General features: G+C 37.3%; 1 protein-coding gene across 1 annotated transcript in view; it reads left to right on the top strand.

Moving 5' to 3' along the window:
- The window catches only part of LOC124173312, a 185,291-nt gene extending 165,907 nt beyond the window's left edge, over positions 1–19,384 (top strand). The window contains exons 5-9 of the mRNA XM_046552831.1: positions 5,865–5,984; positions 6,921–7,049; positions 9,040–9,171; positions 14,043–14,115; positions 16,193–19,384. Of these exons, the coding sequence (XP_046408787.1) occupies positions 5,865–5,984; positions 6,921–7,049; positions 9,040–9,171; positions 14,043–14,115; positions 16,193–17,703 (1,965 nt within the window). The 3' untranslated portion in view covers positions 17,704–19,384. The remainder of the gene's footprint in view (positions 1–5,864; positions 5,985–6,920; positions 7,050–9,039; positions 9,172–14,042; positions 14,116–16,192) is intronic.
- The last annotated feature ends 401 nt before the right edge of the window (positions 19,385–19,785 follow it).

Raw genomic sequence — 19,785 nt, 5'->3', positions numbered from 1 at the left:
TAAAGTTCATTTCAGGCGTAATTTTTCAAGTTCAATGGCCGTTTTCTGGCATAAAATATGTTTGTCATAATCAAAAATGCAGTAGCTGAGTGGAATTTTTACAGCTGCATCAAAACGTGGAACGTCAGACAAGAGTACGGAATCGAAATTCCTTGCACTCTTGTCTCAAGTAAGATCCAAAAACTCGAAGAATAGGACAGATGACATCAGCATTTACTTATGAGGTTGGAGTAGCTTCTTGGCTTGCATAGAATAAATTTAAATGATTAAATTAAATTTGATGATGAAGTGTGTGTTAACTGATCCATTCCTAGGCCTTATAAATTTCTAATCTATCACAGTAATCACATAACATCAACCCGAAAACTTTCCCTGGAAAAATCAAGAATAGTGGAAGAATATTTTTTCTTTGGTTGGCTAGACACCCTAAATCTTTCAACTTAATGCATTTATATTGTTATGATGGTATCTTTTCACAGTGGTTAATATTTTTAATTTTCACGACACATTTATTGAATTGTTTTCTTGAATTAATTAAATTTGTCTGAACATTACCCTGTTCGATATTTGCTGTCCAAAATTAATAAATTTATTGTGAAGTGTAATGGTTACAATTGGCACTCCCTGTTGCCTCTGCCGCATTTTATACGTTATCACTTCCACAATTCCATTTAGTGCAGTAAAATATTGCAATAATTAATGAACAACAGCAATGACATTGTATTACTGCAAATATTCACTAATTACCTTTTTTCAGTTTCAAAATCGCCGCTCCACAGTGGTAGCACCACTTGTAATCCGAGCAGGAAAGAGCGAATGAGTCCGCAAGAGTGTAAGAGCACAAGAGGGTTGGGTGCACCCTATGTATTGGAACATGGCCTGAGGCAATGTTTAGTTTGTTTCTCTTGGTGGTCCACTGGGTTGAAATTAGAGAAAGTACCCTTTCTGCAGTTGTATTTTTACATGGTTGGCTTAAGAAATATTCAGAAACTTTGTTGAAAGTTCTGAGTGGCTATAAGCAGATTTATATATTTATAATCATGATTTTCAAAAAGGAGGACTTTTCCCTTTATTAAAAAATCTGACAAGACTATCAATGGAGACTATCTATTAAGGATATCACATCTGGACCAACCCGAATGTATGGTCCCCCTATATGAAGGCATCATCAATACATTATTTCATTTCATTTATATACGGGATAACCCATAAACGATATTCTTATGTATAACATCACAGGTGAAAGAACATAGAAAAAAGATAACACATTTAACCCTTTCGCGCCGAATTCCGCACCTGTGCGGCGAGGATTTTTTTCCCTCAACTACGAATGCCACACCAGTGCGGCGTGAATTTTCCTACCATAGCCAACGAATCCCGCGCCTGTGCGGCACAGGTCGAAAAAAGTGACCGTGGCGGACACAATAGACCCACGGACGCGGTCGCCCCTTGTGATCCGCCTTAGCGCGAGCCCAGTCCCTTCTTCGGCCGCTCAGGTCGACCCTTTCCTATCCTCTCCACACGGTCAACTACTGTCATTTGCAGTGTGTTTTCCAAAAAAATATTTGTTGCTTACTTTTGAAATCCAATGCTAGAAATGAATTCATCTTTTTTTGCTGACCACATGGAAATTTCGAACGAAATTCTAACGTTAATATCAACAGAGTTATAGAACAACTAGTAAATATACTAAATCCGTCTATATAAACGTTAGAACTTCGTTTAAAATTTCTGCACGCTCAGAAAAAAACACGAAATTCATTTTGAATTTAAAAAAATCGATACGAACAACAATTATTGGCATATATTCTGCGTTAATATTTTAGCTAGTTGACCGCGGACTCGTGTAAGGAAGGGCCTTTAATCCCTCTAGGGTCTGGGACAGAGGCCGAGGAAAAGGATCGGCGCACCACCGAGTTGGGTCCAAAAATGTTTCGGGAGGGACCCACTGCCTTTAGTCGACGCGGAAAGACTTCGTACAGAGGAGTAAAGAAAACTTTCAAGGGACTCGTATTGAGGAAGAATTTCCCTCAACGGAGGTCCGGCGCGAAAGGGTTAATAAAGCCATTAAATAATAAATTTAAAAATTTGTAAAGAATTGCTTATCAATGAACAAAATATTTAGGCAGATACAATAATATAAATGTTAAGATAAAAGTGTTCTCGTAGAAATTTTTTTTAAAATGGAGGTCATGTCCAGATCAATCCAAATGTCTGGTCACCCTATTTGTGACCATCAGTTGCACAATGTGAGGCACAAAGGCTGACTGCCTTAATCTATAGACGTATATACCTAAATAGATTAAGGCCTTAATCTACTTAGGTATATACGTCGATCTGAGGTTTATTACACCACCTTTCTTGTGGAACAAATGTCACGCATCCCATGGAGGAGTCCATTGGTGGTTTGTGTCAGTTCTCCTTTCTAGCCTATTGTCTTTGCTTCCGCATAGCTGAATATCAAGAATACTATATTTTTCTTCAATCAATCTGCCAGCTTGACCTTATCATAGGAAATAGTAGGAACCCTCATGTAGCTTTATTATAAGTAACGGAAGTACAATAATTAACCAAATCCATCTTATTCATTTCGTAAATGAATCTACAAAAGATAGATAGATAAAACATTAAAATAGCCTTCAATAGTAATGTAAACATGAAGGAAGCACGTTTCCTTTACGTTGAGTGAGTGTGTGTGTGTGTCTCAACCGAAGAAACTGTTTCAACATCCCTTTAACTATCACAAACTTTATATGCATTGTATGAGTGCTTGTGACTCTACCGAAGAAACCCTGGCAAAGCACCTTCATCCATCGCAAAGGCTTCCTCTGAGCTGACTGCTTATAATGGGTTTCCGGTTTAGAGGCTTGGGTTGGTCACTACAATGGATTCTTCCATTCCACAGAACCAACAAAGTATTTGTTTTGACCTGCTACTTGATACTTACGTTACGGCCATAGGTGGCTATTTTCATGTTTCATGATTGAAGCTGTAGATCTCGCTTTACCTGTCTCAAGCACAATCTGACATGTGTACGAAGGTGCAGGCAAACTCGTGTCGTGTGTAGGATGGAAATGCGAGAATGTGTGCATGTGAGATGGCAAAATAGTCCCTATTCTAATTCCGTTCATGCATTCGTGCAGATACACGCCATTTTAGAAATAAATGCTATGCTAACCTGAGCCGTGCCTAGTGTAAAACGGCCTTATTAAAGATTTTGTATGTTTGCAATCTTGCATCACTTGTATTTTTCCATCATTGTGCCATGCCAACTGCATTGATGCCCATAGATGTATACAGCCCAGAGAAAAATCAGTCTACGATCCAGTATATGGAAATTCTATTGCCTGGAATATTCTTCTATCCTGTCATAAAATATCTGTAACATCACTTTTTTATATATATCTATAGATTTTGGTGAGAAATACCTGTAGTATATACAAATATTTGATGAAAATAATTTTTTATTTCATGGAACATCTTGATTTGCTCATAATAAGGAAAAAAATTACTAAAGTAATTGTTTAGAAATTGTTTAGTAACTGACTTAAGGTGACAATGAAATGGTAGACTTCTTGCAATTTTGTCTATCTTAAGATGGATTCACTGATAATGCGGATTTTACTTCACCCCATTGCAAATGATGAGAAAACACTAATCTCTCTGCACCTATTGTTGTGCTGTGGACATTTTTTAACAAACAATAATGCACTACTAATGACAATATGAATTAAACTTCAATGGGATGGAATCGTGTCTCCTTAATGTTATCACATTGACTATTATGCTGTTTTCACTCTCCATTGGTGGCATCCTAGCTGCATTCTCATTACTTGAGTAGGAATTATAGTTCAAGGCAGACGTCATCACTGCCTTGATTCCAACGTACATCTAGTGTCTCGATGATAGCATGGTAATTTGTAATGTTACTTGTATGTGATCAGACATTATTACTGTGTATATATTTACATGCCATAAATCAATAGAGGGTAGCTCTTTCCATGACTCTCATAGGTGCCAAAAGTGAAAAATATTAACATTCATTTTATATTATTTTAAAGTATGGTAAACTTTTCTTCCTAGGCTCATTGATGTATAAATTTTCCAGCTAACTACGTACATATAATGGTTACGTTTGCCTAAGAAAGACCTTGCTAGCTACCTGCCCTCGTATTTGCTCTAAGTGGTCATTATTGATGCCTACCTTGTACTTACAACTTCCTTCATGGCAGTAGCCTTTGGTAAATCGAAGTTACTATTTTTAGTAATTGCATTACGATCATCACTTTTTCATGGTAATGATGACATTTTGTGCTTGGGGAAACAAAGCTGTCCACTTTAACGAAGCAATAAACTTAAGAATGTCTTGTTAAAATCCAGATGTCATCGCTTCTGGCGAAGTGTGTGACATGGGTTCACAAAATTTGATACTCGGGCCTGTGATGGTAGAGAAACACAAGTTTCATAGGAAAATGATCAAGGAAGAGACATTTCATCTAAAATTTTATATTGGGTAGTAAAATCCATGTAATTCAAACCCTGTCAATGCTAATTATTGTGACCCTAAAAACCCTATTGCATAATTCGGGAAAAAAATAAAGGCTCTGCACTTATCACCCCTTCATCCAGAAAGACATATGGAGCCGTAATTTATTCATAATTTAAAAAAATCGGAAATATCTGTCGAAATTCATGTAGAGAAAGAAATTAACCCTATAAATAGAGAATAACCTAATTTTCGGTCTATAACATAACTTAATTTGCTGCTTATTTCATTCTAAAAAACTTTCAATAATTATGCATTTCATCATACTATTTTTGTTGTACTTATGTTTACTGATTAGTTTTTAATGTCTTACTCACATTCAATATCACCTAGGTCCACAAAAAGCCAGTTTACTGAAAAATATAGCATCAAAGTAATTTTGGATGGTGCTTAGTGTGAGATTCGCCAATGCCAGTCATTGTAGTTATCAATTTGAAGTTTAAGGTTTGAACTTGGCTAAATCAACATAAAAATTAGGGTGTGTTTTTCTCCATTTCAATTTTTGGGAGATGTGCTGTATGATTTTGTATTGCTCAGTGTTTTAGTCATACCAGTGTAAATGAAGTGAACGCATATTGACTGGTCTCCACAGTGGTTATCTGCAGTTGATCTCTCTAGTCTGGAACTGGAAATTTTCACTGCTTTTTAAGATCATGTTGCTTAAACTTCCATTGCATTCAAAGTTGTGACCAGAATTTTTCAAAATGGTAATTATTACTGGAATTTCTGATGTGCTATTAATGTCATGACAATGACAATTAGCGGCCTTGTTTTTAGGGTGTAAGGCATGCAAGCCTTTGAGCTGTTAATTTAAAAAAATGGCCATGTGTAGGCTTGACAAGGCACATGTAGGGCAAGATCAGTTTATGCTGAGGCTGATGATGTTCCAAGGGTCAGGTGGACCTGCAATGTTGATGAAACAAATAAATATGAACAAATGATGATAATAGCTCATATTTATTGATTGATGGAATTCAGGACTTTGAAGTCCTCTCCTACAATCAAGTTGAGGACACGCAAATATTCCAAGGCCTGGATGGGGAAGGCCACCCATTTGGGATTCGAACCCTTAACCTCTGAGTAGAAAGGCGAAGAATTTACCCACTTAGCACATTGAGAAGCATTCCACACCAAGGTGTGCTGAGTAAACTGGTCATATCTGCCATTTCATTTTAGGTTGTCACTAAAATCTTGTGCAAACATGATTTCAGCCAGCTTGAGTGGTCTCAAGTGAAAGAGGAGGTTTTATTGTTGTTAAATATAATTATTTACATTTTTATTTTGCCCCCATTGATTGGCACCCAGCATTGTCTTCTAGGTAACTATGAAAGAGGAGAATGAAGACCCTCTCAGTGAAGATAGTTATCCTGTGATGTACACTCTGGATCCAGCTGGAATACCAAGAAATGCTTTAGACCCGTTGGAAACTGATGACTTGGTAAGTTCACGTTTGCTTTGTTAAGCAGTTTTGCTAGTTCACAAATCCAGTCCTCCATGGAATAATGCAATATCATTTACCATGGTAACAATACCTTTTACCTTCCTTTATCAAATGTAAATAAGTTAATGTTAGATTTGTCATGAGTCTTAATTAGAACTTTCACTGTTTCTCATCATGTTGGTTAAAGAAATACTTCTCTGCTATGTTGACGTGCAAATTTTTGGCTAGCCCCTACATTTCCTCACCTATTTTGGCTTTTGTTTCAAGGAAGATCAAGGGAATCACAGTTCCTTAAGTTTTAGCCCATAGGCCCAATTTTTTTTTTACTAACAAAGAGATGTTGTTCTTGAAGAAATCATTTAAAATGAATGGATCATTGTACTGAAAAGAATAGGGGCATAAAGCTGCTCTGATCACACACCTTTGCTCACTGAGCAACTGATACCATCTTTGGAGAGAGTATTGAATGTTTCAAACCAGGTTGGTTGTTAGAGGCATCAATTGTTCTCCGTGAGCTGATTTTGATGGAGCATGTTGTATATTCAACTTTGATTGAAATAGAATGTAATTATTACCTTTAATGGTTAATGAAATTAACATTCTTGTACTTTGTCTGCTCATGTAGAAAATGATTCTTAGTTGTTGATGAATGATTTCATGAGACCATCATGTCTCAAAATATCGCTGATAAATTTCTTCTTCCTTCTTCAGAAGATTTTCCTATGGCTAATTGAAAAGGCGGAGTAACTTGGTGGCCCATGTATTGTTGGTCAATAAATTTATCCTGCCTTCCTCTCTGAGGTCAGAATAGCAATACAGGGAATTTTTCGTTTGTGCATACCTGTACATTTGATGTTTTGGTTGTGATCTTTTGCTTCTCCTACCAATTGGTGGAAACCCATTCTAATGAAGTGTTAATTCTCTTTCTGTCAGAGTGGCTTGGGAACATGTGGGTCCCCTTGTGTAAAAGCAGATCAGACCAGTGATGATGAAGGAGGATACGTGCACAATGATAGCATGGATGGGGCCACAGATGACCTTGTGGCCCAAACCTCTGCTCAGGTAATCATAATAATAATATTACCCTTTCGCTGCTACAAGCGGGAATACCCGCAAAAAACATTATGGTTATTGCCTGCGACATGCGGGGATATTCCACGACTTTCAAAAAACTTTTCCTTTCAACACAACATGCTGGTAAATATCTACGTTTTCGAAAAACCCTCCCTTCGTTCGTAGGTGCTGTCATCTACTTGAAATTCTAGCGGAACTACGTCCATTCGTGCGGGGACATTCAGTGACGTCAAATGAATGATTCAATTCATTTTTTTCTGGATAATAGGCAAAATAATGGAACCGATGAAAAATCTATTGAAGCAGCAAAAGGGTTAAATTGGTCCAGGGATTTGCTTGGACAAATATAGGACATGTCAATGAGTATGTAAGATACAAAAACAGTACCAACGAAGAAAAAAAAATTTGCGAAGAATTTCATCATAATTATAAATATACTATTTTGCACAAAAATTTGCAGCATACTTGTACACACAACTATGAGGTAGAGTGAGGTAGAGAATTTTTGATGTAGAGTGAGTAATGCTGTTTATGTAGACATTTTACCTATGAGCAACAGTATCCTTGTATGAATTTTGAAGAATATTTTATTATTGGTTCTAGGGCCCCAGATGAGGATACTAAACATCACATTCAGGTAGAATTCACTATAATAAATTGACAATAATACATCAATAACTAGTTTCTCTGATAGAATAAAAAAAGAAGTAGATGTCATTTTTCTGTGGAGCTTCTAAATTTGTTGCTCCTAGGAGACTTGGTTACCCTGTTTTACACCCAGATAAGGAGAACTGAGATTTTGTGGGATATACATAAACTTTTACTGAGATCAGTTAGTGTGGAGCTAGTTGGATACAATTATGAGGCAAATGCATTAGTAAACCTTAAAATTTTGTAAAATTATTGAGATTATTGCCTTAAAAAGTTTTATTAGTGTCCTTAAATAAATACACATTTAATACAGTTACTACCCTCGGTGGACCCCCAAAAAACGCCCAAAAACCAAATGTTATAATAATAACATGTTCACGATCGTTTTAGTCTTACTTCTTGTACATAAAGAGTGGTTTTATATCCCCTGTACTTAAGGTTAGAAAGGCGGTGGAATGAATAAAACTAGCAGTTATTGTTTGCATGCAATGAATGCTCCTTTATACTCCTTATCTATTTATTGACTGGCTCACTACAAAATTAAAACTGTGCTATACCGACATATGCAATTACAACCCCTTGGATCAGCGTAGTAACCTTGGTAGATGAAGGAATGGTACGGTAAATGTCAAAAAAGCAGTGACTATGATTATCACCTGCAAAACCCTGAAGAATTTGAAGAGGCTACCATGGGAGTCCAAGGTTGGTAATAAGTCCAGGCATTTCAGTAGGATGAGCTAACGATATGATTCACTACAGTCAATTGAGTATCCACATCTCATCCATGTATCAGCAAGGCATGCTTTGTATTTTTCTGTACTCTTGTGAGTGATTTGCCCAAAATTGAATCTTATATCTTTATTTTCAAAGACTAATAAGAATTTTGAGAGTGATAAAAACATCTAGTGGAAAAAATCCTCCGAATACAAACACTTTTGGCTTGCATCGAAAAGTAGTCGAAGTAAACAATAATAAGGGCAACAATATCTTGAAGCAATTCAAATTACACATAAATCACAGTCACATTGACATTAGAGAAATAATCATTCACACAGTAGAATTGATCTTTTACTTGTGACTAATCCTAAATTTTCTTGGTAAGATGAGTTTTTTTCTTTTTTGAGTTCTGTGATAGATTATTGTACAAATATTGCATGTTAATGTATAACACAAGCTGTTAAGGTGTTAATAATACAGTAGTGTATGTTTTGAGTTGGTGTGTACATATTTATCAATAGTATAAATCAATTTTTGTTAACTGACGAAGCTATTTCTATATACCTGTATCCCTGTTTTATAATGATGCTGATTTTGGACTCATATGCAGGCACAGGCCTCGACATCTTCCAAAGGCGAAGAGGTGGATGCTGAAAGCACAAGAGCCGTTGTGATAGACCTTGACACTCTGCTGGTTTTGACCAAGAAAGAACTATCTCCCAAGAAAACTGATGCCACTGAGGTATGCATTAAATTCTCAGTATTGGATAAAAGTGATATTTGGGAGTATTCCTGAAATTCAAGTACCTTAAACTGGGGCTCTTGAGCCCAGATTTTGAAGCCTTAACAAATTGTAGTACTTCAACGCTTCGAAATAGGCGAATTGTAAAGTAAAATAAAAATTTAGTAGGTAGGTTTCCATGGCGATGGTTTGATCTCTGCATTTCTTCAGGGTTGAAGGGCCTGAAGACCTGACGACACTGGCAGGATAGCCAGCAAAACTGTTGTCAACCAAACAGCTGATGCGGAAGAAAAACCCTGAAGAAATTCAGAGATAAAATAAAAATTATAATTTCAATGAAAATTTTTACAAAACTTACTGAATAAGAATGAAATATAGTTCAGAAATTCGGACAGCCCTTGAAGAAATTATCCTGCACAAAGGTTTTTTCTATAAATTCTCCTTGGCACTACAGCTTTTTGTCAGCTTTGGCCTTCAATACAATCTTCCTCCATTCCTCCCTCTTAATGGCCTCATTTCTCCATCCTCTTATCCCCAAAGTAGCCAGGTCAGCTTCCACTCCATCTTGCCACTTTAGGCGTGGAGGTCCTCTTCTTTTTACGTTGAATAATTTTCCCTCCCAAAATCTTATGGCCACTCTCTCCTCTGACATTCTTATCAAATGTCCCATCCATCTCAGTCTCTGTGACTTGACAAATCTCACAATGTCTTGGCCCTCTATGAGGTGGTGAAGTTCTTCATTCCACCATCTTCGAAAAACTCCATTTTCTTGTATGGGTCCATAAATTTTCCTTAGGATCCTTCTCTCGAAACATCTAAGTGCGCGCGCCTCTGCTGTTGATAACATCCAGCATTCACATTCATAAGTGGCAATAGGTCTTATTAAAGATTTATATATTTTATATTTAGTATTTCTTCTTATCAGTCTACGTTTCAACAATTTATGATTTTTGAAGTACGCTCTGTTACCAGCAGTGATTCTGTCTTTTATGCAAGCACTTATTGAGTTATCCGATGTCACCAATGCCCCAAAATATTTAAAGGACCCTCAAATTTATCTCCATCGATATCTAATGTCTGAGGTTGTCTACGAGCTTCAGATGTGGACATACACATGTATTTTGTTTTGCCACAGTTAACTTTCAGTCCAATTCTTCCTGCACTTTCCTTTAGTGAGCCAAATATTTCTTTCAACTTCCTTGCAGATCTGGCTACAATGACTATATCATCTGCATATGCCAGTATTTGACTGCTCCGATAGAATATTGTTCCACCAGTGTCAACTCCCCTTACTGCCCAGTGCAAGGCCAATATGAACAATGTTGCAGACAAACCATCTCCTTGCTTTATTCCCATATTAAATGGAAAAGCACTACCCATTTTATTGCCGACTTTGACCTTAGCTATGGTTTCCTGCATTGTCATTCTTACCAGTCTGATTAACTTCTTAGGCAAGCCTAATTTGTTTAATGCTACATACAGTGTGCTTCTCTTCACACTATCAAACGTTTGCTTAAAATCTACAAACAGTAAGTGTAAATCTTGGTTGTGCTTGAAGTGCTTCTCCATTATTTGATGCAAAGTAAATATTTGGTCTGTTGTGCCCCTATCTGATCGAAATCCACCCTGATATTCAGTAATAATGCTTACAGCTCTTTTGCTAACTCTCATTTGTATAATTCCTGAGAGTACTTTATAGGCAATGCTCAACAGCGTAATTCCTCTGTAATTGTTGCAGAGCGTTTTGTCGCCTTTCTTGTGTATGGGACATATAATGCCAGTTCTCCATTTTACAGGCATTATTTCCCGTCTCCAAATGTCTCTGATCAATTCATGTAGCATCTCATGAGTGTATTTCTGCCTTTCTTAATAAGTTATGGGGCTATTTCATCTTCACCAGGTGACCGATTATTTTTTAATTTCCCGACAACCGCTTCCACTTCCTCCATCATAGGCTCTTCGATAGCGTCCTCACCATTTCCTTCTAGATATTCATGTGCCTCGCTCTCTTCCTCAAACCCTTCATCATTCAACAGGTCGCAGAAATGTTCTGTCCATCTCTCTACTATTTTGCCATCATCTCCCAGTATCTTTCCCTCCTTGTCCCTATACATGCCCAATTGCGTGTTGTACCCCTCTTTTGTCATTATTTTGACAGCTTTGTAAAATTTTCTTACTTGTTTGATCACTTAATACTTCTAATTCTTGTAACTGCTTTTCAATTGCTTCTGTTTTCTTTTTTCTGCACACCTTATTTGCTACCATTCTTAACCTTTTATATTCTCTTCTTTGACCTCTTGTATCCCTAGCAATCATTATTTCCCAAGCTTTGTTTTTGTTTCTATCGGCATCCATACATGCCGCATCAAACCAGTCACTATTCCTTTCCTTCTATCTTTCACGGATTTCTTCTTCTGCTATTTCCTTAATGATTGTTTCTAAATCATTCCATTTTTCATTGATATTCTTATCTGCCTGTTACTCAAAAATTTTTCTCTCCATTCATCTTTGGTACTTCTCTAAGTTCTCTTGGATGTTCAGTTTTCCAGCATTCCAATGTTTTCTGGTTGATTTGTATGTTATTTTGGTTTTTGCCAATTTTTGCTTAATGATTGCCCTTACTAAGTAGTGATCACTGTCGAAGTTGGGACCCCTGCAGGCTCTGACATCAATAACAGATGATGAATGCCTTTTCTTAGTCAGCACCTGATTTATTTGATTAACAATATTTGTACCTGGGACTTTCCAAGTCCCTAAGTGTATTTTTTGTGAGGGAAACATGTACTTTTTATGATGAAGTTGTTTCTGGCTGCAAATTGCATGAGTATATCACCATTTTCACTACTTTTCTCATGTATTGAGTATCCTCCAACTACTCCTTTCATTTTTTCTTCCCTCCCAATTTTTGCATTAAAGTTGCCTAAAATTGTAGCCATATCATATTTTTGACAAAGATTTAACACATTGTCCAGGCATTCATAGAACTCTTCCTTCTCCAGTTCCATTCTTATCTTGCAAATTCTCTCATTTATTGGTTCAAATAATAAGAGGCTCTTCCTTATCTTACTTGAAATAATGAACCCTGCACCATATCTTCCTGTCCTATTCACTGGACCACTGTAGAGTAAGGTGTATTCCTTCTTATTAATTCTGCCTTGTCCTTGCCCTCTGATCTCTTGTAACCCAATTACATCGATTTTGTACTTCTGCATCTCATCTGCTATTTCTTTCATCTTTCCTGGTTTCAACATTGTTCTTACATTCCATGTTGCAATCCGTAACTCATGTTTCCGTTCTTGCATAGGTCTTCGGCCATTATATCCATCCGTCCGAGGCTTATTTTTGTCTTCATGAACTAATGTCTTTTTCCGGTGTAGGGTTGTTAGCCCTACAACCAACCCCCAACCTGGAGGACCTGGGTTTTTAATCAAGGCTTTCTGTCCTCTAGCCTTAGGTGATCCAACACCTCACTACAAGGCATAAGTGCTAGTTTTGGTCCACCCCGAGTATATTATTCCCTCAGTACCCACCATATCTGGTGAGCATTCCCCTATCTGCCACCTGGGGAGGCGCACGATGGGAGACAAGCAACTCCACACGGGTTTTTCTATAAATTACGATTCAATAATTTTGTGTTAATGCGATTCTGGGGATTTATTGGTTAAATTAATGGATGAAAGTGATGTTTGGGGGAAATCCTGAGTTTGAAGTACGTTAAACTCGGGGACTTGAGCCCAAATTGTGAGATATTTATCAATATTTTCAATAATAGGTTAAATGTAAACCATGCCCCTTGGCATGGTTCATGGGTAACTTTAAATCAGCATTCACAAGGTAAGGAGAATTGATTCAATATCGTGTGTTATTATGTGTGTATGTTTGTGTGTAGTGAATATTGAATGGAGTGTTGAGTGTTTCCACCTCCCACCATGGTTGCCCACTTTCCCAATTTTGAGGTTTTTCCATGATGTGTACATGACCAGGGAAAGGTCCACATTTTTCCCAATCCTCTCCCCGCAAACACCAACTGTGATCAGGGAATAGAGGCTGATGATACCTGCACCCTTCCTTCTACAAAATAAGAACATGCTTTGGCTATCCCCCCTCCCCGTTGTGAGGGTTCTATGAAAACCCACTTCTTCCTGAGTTTCCTCCAGTTGCCCCAACCTCAGCAAACTAACTCTGTAGTTAGTAAAATACGAACGAATTTCAGCTTGAGACATATCGACCCTGGCTTTATGTTGCAGCCAAAGGCTATGCCCAACAGCTGATGGTTTCTTTCCTGTCAGGTGGAGGAGAGGTAGAAAGAGAAGAGAATCGTGGAGGTTAGACTGTGAGGTGAAGAGTCGCAGAGAAGTGGAAATAGGAGAACTGAACAGCATATTTCCTGTGCCAAGAGGAATAAGGTCAACCCATTACGACTTTAATTAAATATTCTCTCAGCCCATGGTGAATGAAGCAGCTACAGGAGCCAGCTGAGGAGATCATCCCCATCCATGATAGAGAGCCGATAATTAAAACTGTTATATTGTATGACTTCCCTTCCCCCAGTTAACAAGATTCACGAGGAAATCCCCTATATAACCATGAATAGAAGAACTAACTCTGAAGGAGATCTGTTGCCCCGCAATATTGATACCTTGCCTTTGTTTATTCTTTTGGCCCATGCTTTTTCCCTGGAAATTAGTGTATATTTTAGTATATAAGACAGTGAATTATCGGTGAGTGCTTAGGATTAGTGTTAGTGTTGTCACTTCATTTGTTTTCGTATTCACGCCAGAGATAAACAAGAATTTAAGATTTTAGTTTCATTTTTTTTATTTTAGAGATATCATTTGTGTTTGGTAAATCTTAAATCTGCTTACTTTCAGTGGACTGTTACAGAGAATGGAGAACTGGTTCAGAATCCCACAATGGCCATTGAGTCTATGACAGAGACGGAGGGTGAGTGATCTTCAGTGTTTGAAAGTAACTCTTCTCTGAGAAGACTTCAACTAATTCTAACTGGGCGAGTGTCCAAAAATTGGATCTCAAAATTCAATTAAATTTTTCAAACATTGCATGAAATATTTTATATATTGTTTTTGTTGTCTATTTTACAAATGAATTCATCAGTATATCCATAAATTTCACTGATAATTTTTATTTTCTGTCTCGACTGCTAATCCTTGGCGTGACAACTGGGCACTTGAACCACTGTATTCATGCTCACCCTTTGCAGAGTTGCTCTTACACATGAATATATTTGACCTGTGAAAGTTTAACTGCATTTCAGTTTAAACTTTTTGGTTATGTAATTCCATATGGGGGATGATTCAAGGAGAGTTCCCAATTGACTATGCATAACACAAAAAAAAATTTAATAGAATTGTGAGACACGGTTTTTGGACACTTTACACCTACACCTTGTGAAGGATACAGCATACGTATTTTTCATCCATCTATACATTCTTTAGTTTATGATTTATAGTTCTGCTTGAGAATGTAATCAGGTCGGCAAATGTCTAATAAAATTTTCGTCATGGTTCTGTGAAATTAACCAATATACGCAGTCATGTGCATTCAAATGGGAATTCCAGTGTACTTAACCTAGAAATTTTATGTGATAATTTAAATCATATGGCTATATGGTATAGGTCAATCTCCCTAATTTAGTGCAATAATGAGAAGTTTCAATAATCGGGGTGATAGTTTCCCTTGTGACAATTATTAATATTTTTCATTGGAATCTTACTTTGAATTTTTGTTTATTGATATAAACTTAATACGTTCTCCAAGTTTTGTAAAAATTCAGTTTGGGGAAAATTCAAAAATCACTAATAGATTGAACGGTGGGGATTTTTACAGGAAATGAATACACTGCCATGGAATAATCTGGGATATCAAAATTAGATGTCAGTCAGCAATATGGGTAATGCTAGGGTAATCCTTAAAGTAAGTTCCCCATTTTATAGAATAGAAAAACATTTATTTTTATGATATGTACATCATTACTTCACAACAAGTGCAATGGGAGCTCTATTCTCAATGACTGCCACTCTTAGACCGATTGTCCCAGTGATGGGCACACATGCTTGTTTGGGAATGGAGGAAGCAACTATCGCAACAGCCACCAACAGCTGTAGGAGTAGTTTCTTTGCATCCCCAAAGTTTTGGAGGTGTTACTTTTATGGTTATGCTTGTAGTTATTGCTGTTATTCATAAGGTTTTCAATGAGGTCTTTTAGAATAAAATGAGGAAATGAATTACTAATAAATTACTCAGAAATCAGACACGACTGTGATGGTTGACAAGGACTCATTCATGGTGGATGTACCCCTTCATTTTTGCGGAAATTGTGTCGAGAAATTTCAATTTTAAATTCACCAATAGTTGCCGTTTCCAAGTAATTTGAGATATCGGTGAAGTAAATAATGGCAATTACCTCATTTATTAGTGGAATAAGGGAGAAAATTTTAGGAAGTCAATCCATATTGGTAGTCGAGAGCAACATTCTAAGATTTGTATGGTGAAGATGTTGTATAGTTATTGTGTTTTTGTGTGGGAGGAAAATAAAAATATTTAATATTTTTTATTGATGGATATATGAAATTTCACTAATCGTTATGGTTGGAAATGTTTTTAAGTGATTTACTATACAAAATGTATAGCTGTTATGTGATATTGAATGGAATGACTAAATGTAAACTTAGATGTATTCCAATGGGAGGCAAGAAATCATTTAATGCACATTTTGTCATGTGCATGAGCTATTCATAAATTTGCACTGGCTTCATGATTCATCAGCCATGAAAAGCCAGGTATGAGATATATTCTTATGAATGCCATTTTTATGTGAAAATTATTAAAATAGTGCAATGAGAAAAATTACTGATTCCTTATATCAGGTATAGGAACAAAAAAGGATTGAGTAAAGTGGCTTCCTAGCTATCTTTCTATGAAATATCTTTTCAAAATAATGTCAGCGGGTCATACCTTTCATGTCTAACTTCAATATTTATAACTTTAAGTTCATTTCTAGGTCTCCCAGCTCCTGACAGAGTGCCTCTGAAAACAACATCAACTACAGGTATGGCTGTACAAATGAATGCAGAAATAGATCAAAGCGAAGCCTGTTTTTTTACCTCAGCTACAGTGACAAACATTGGAACCTTGACTGGAGCATGCCATGCAGGGGAAGGAAGGAATGTGACAGGGAAAGATTTGGAAAGCTGTGGTGCTCTTCATGCTGATGAGATGACTTCTTGCTCAATTCCTGATGATGGAGGGTGTAATACGAAATGCATTCCAGGATCTAAAACTAGTGAAGATGGAGCTATAATGACTTTTGCTCAGGGAAGATTTGAAGCATCAAATACCACAGATAGCCTTAGGTTTATCAGAATCTGTAAAAACCGAAGAAGTGGCACTGAATCAGTCGTGGGAGACAAAGAAATGTCAAGTAAGGGCTTGGTCGAAAATTCTGGGAAAATTTACCCGCCAAGTGACAGTGTACATCTTGTATTCACCATTAGGGATGGATTGAACACCAGACATCGGCTTATCAAACACCTAGATATTGATTTTGGTGGCAGTAATTTTGACACTGATGCAGAACCATCAGTGGGACGAGGTGATACTATCAAAACCCTTACATCAACCCAGAGCTGTGATAACCCCCATGCATTCACTACCTCCAAGACTTTAAAAGGGTTGAATAGGAAAAGGAAAGGGGTGAAGCAAAAGGGAAATATGAATGTTAAGGTAATCTCTGGGGAAAGAGGGGGAAAGAATGTGAGAGGAGTGAGGAGAAACTCCTTTGTGGATAACAACCTCACTGTACACATGCATGCCCATAGGGGAGAGAAACCTTATTCGTGTGATGTTTGCAAGAAGTCCTTCTCTAGAAAGCAATACCTCGCTGCACACTGTCGCACACACTCAGGAGAGAAACCTTATGCATGCAGAATTTGCTGCAAGTCTTTCAATCAGAGTTCTACCCTCGCCAAACACAAGCGTACACACACAGGGGAAAAGCCTTATTCGTGCAATGTCTGCAGCAACTCTTTCACTCAGAGGCACAGCCTGGACGAACACATGCGAATCCACACAGGAGAGAAACCTTATACATGTGATGTTTGCAATAAGTCTTTCTCTAGAAAGGGAGGCCTCGTCATACACTGTCGCACTCACTCAGGTGAGAGACCTTTTTCATGCAGCATTTGCTGCAAGTCTTTCTCTGAGAGATCTGTCCTCGCCAGACACATGCTCACACACACAGGAAAGAAACCTTATTCGTGTGGTGTTTGCCATAAGTCTTTCTCTAAGAAGTGCAATCTCGTCATACACTGTCGCACTCACTCAGGGGAGAGACCGTTTTCATGCAGCATTTGCTGCAAGTCTTTCTATCAGAATGGTGTCCTCACCAAACACATGCTTACACACACAGGGGAGAAACCTTATTCGTGTGGTGTTTGCCATAAGTCTTTCTCTAAGAAGTGCAACCTTGACAGGCACAAGCGTACACATGCAGGATATGAACCTTATGTATGATACATTTGCTGTAAGCTATCTTTCTGATATTGTGCCTTGACGGCCAAATGTTAACACACTTATTGGAACCTGTAGGCAGTCTAAATAACACGTGTTAATTTGCCATCAAGTTCATTAATCATGAATGGAAGGAGGATGTCTTGGGTAAAATCTTATACTAACTTTGATAATTATGGTGTATTACTAAATATCAAATATGGCGATGTTTGATAACCTAAAACAGCACAATCCACATTATCCAGGCTAGTGGTGGGGAGAGACGGCCCGAATAATGGGAACTTTTGCAAAGTGGATAATCCAAACTTTAACTTTTATTTTATTAATTTTGACAATTAAGGTGAATTGAACAATTTATTATTATTGACGCACCCTTTTTGTTATTTAAGATTGCTTTCTGGTTTCACTAAAAGCTTTCTTTGCGAGACCGGATTCTTTTTAGTGATGGTAACATGATTGCACTCATATATGTACTGCTTCATATAAGACCTGGAAATATGAGGGTTGGAAAAAGGAACACGGAGTTTCCGTGAATGCAGCTAGTACACCATCGCATCCATTTTACCAATGGGATCCTATTGGAAATAATAAGCTTGGTGTATCCTGACATTAAAATTAAGTCATTCTGGTGATTTTGCGCCTGATTTTGTTTTTTTTATGGAGATTACGGAAAGCATTGAACGAGAGTGAAAATCATACATGGATAATCCACAAATGGGATATGCCGCAGCCGGATATTCGTGTGTCTGCTGTACTTCCATTCTGGTATTTTTCAGTTATGAAAACCATTCTTTTTTCTTTAATTGCATTTAATTTCCATTCATATAACACAATTGAAATAGAAACCTAAAGGCCGTTTTCAGCAGAGCACGGAATTGCACAGGTTAGAGCTGCATTAATGACTAAAATGGGGTGAAATTGCGCGAATGCATGAAGAAAATTAGAACGGGCAATGTTGTTGTCTCACATGTGTTCTAGCAATTCACCACATGACATGATACAATTTTGATTGTCCCTTATCACATACGTCAGATTGTGCGATAATGTGCCCCGTGTAAACCAGCCTTAAGACACCTTTTCAATCTATTTCATTCAATTTTTTGTCATCATTTCTCAAAAAGAATTTGTTTGTCAGTATCATTTTAATAAATATATAGCATTGAGATATGAAGGTCAAAATTGATAACCTGATCTGTATGGTGGTTGATGCGTCTGCATTCCCCATGACAGCTCCATTTTTATTATGTTGTAGGTTTAAATGTGCCTTATTGTTACTGTGCAATGACCTGTTTCGATCATATGACAAAAAAAAGTTTAAAATATTTGCACCTTATGTTAATGCTTAAATATGGGGAAAATGTAGTGTTTCAACTTCGGGTGAATTACCAATCACGCCCTGGTTACTGTGTTCTGACCATAGACATGAACCAGTTGATTTTGGGAAGTGCTTAAGGATAATGTGTATAATTTACATGCTCACTTTTCCATGGATAGGACAATGAATTCTGGTTATTTTATCTATAGTAAAATTTTTTGCATTATAAATGTGGTAAATATACATTTTATGTAAAGTCATGATAAGCCCCAGTTTCCAAAAATAAATTGCATATGGCTGCCACATAGCTTAATGCAGCTTTTTGGGAAGCAATATCATTAAAAATATTTACAACGAAAAAATGTCAGACATTTTTAATGCTACACTTATTTGAATTATTATCAATTTATGTTTCCAAATCCTTGCGGCTCTTAAGACAGGTGACCATTGGTGGATCTAGGGGGGGATGGGGGCATGTACCCTTTTTATGTGCAAAAATTTAAATACGGTCCCATTATCATTGCGTTCGTTTGGAATTACGAGGTATCCTTCCTCCCCCCCCCGAACAAATTCCTGGATGCGGCCTTGCTTGTGCCCCCCCCCCCCCCGTAAAGATCCGCCCCTTGCAGGTGACCACCATTTTCTTGTGCCCTAATATGATGTGCTAATCTCTCTGTCCCGTTACTTCCACAATCTTTGCATCCATACTAAATTTGCATTTTTTCAGTCATTGTGTTTGGATTTAATTAATCATGCGGAGAATTTCTGAA

The sequence above is a fragment of the Ischnura elegans genome, assembly GCF_921293095.1.
Source record: "Ischnura elegans chromosome 13 unlocalized genomic scaffold, ioIscEleg1.1 SUPER_13_unloc_4, whole genome shotgun sequence".
In the NCBI taxonomy this organism is placed as follows: domain Eukaryota; kingdom Metazoa; phylum Arthropoda; class Insecta; order Odonata; family Coenagrionidae; genus Ischnura; species Ischnura elegans.
The sequence above is the reverse complement of the archived record's forward strand: the minus strand, read 5'-3'. Positions and strand labels throughout refer to the sequence as shown.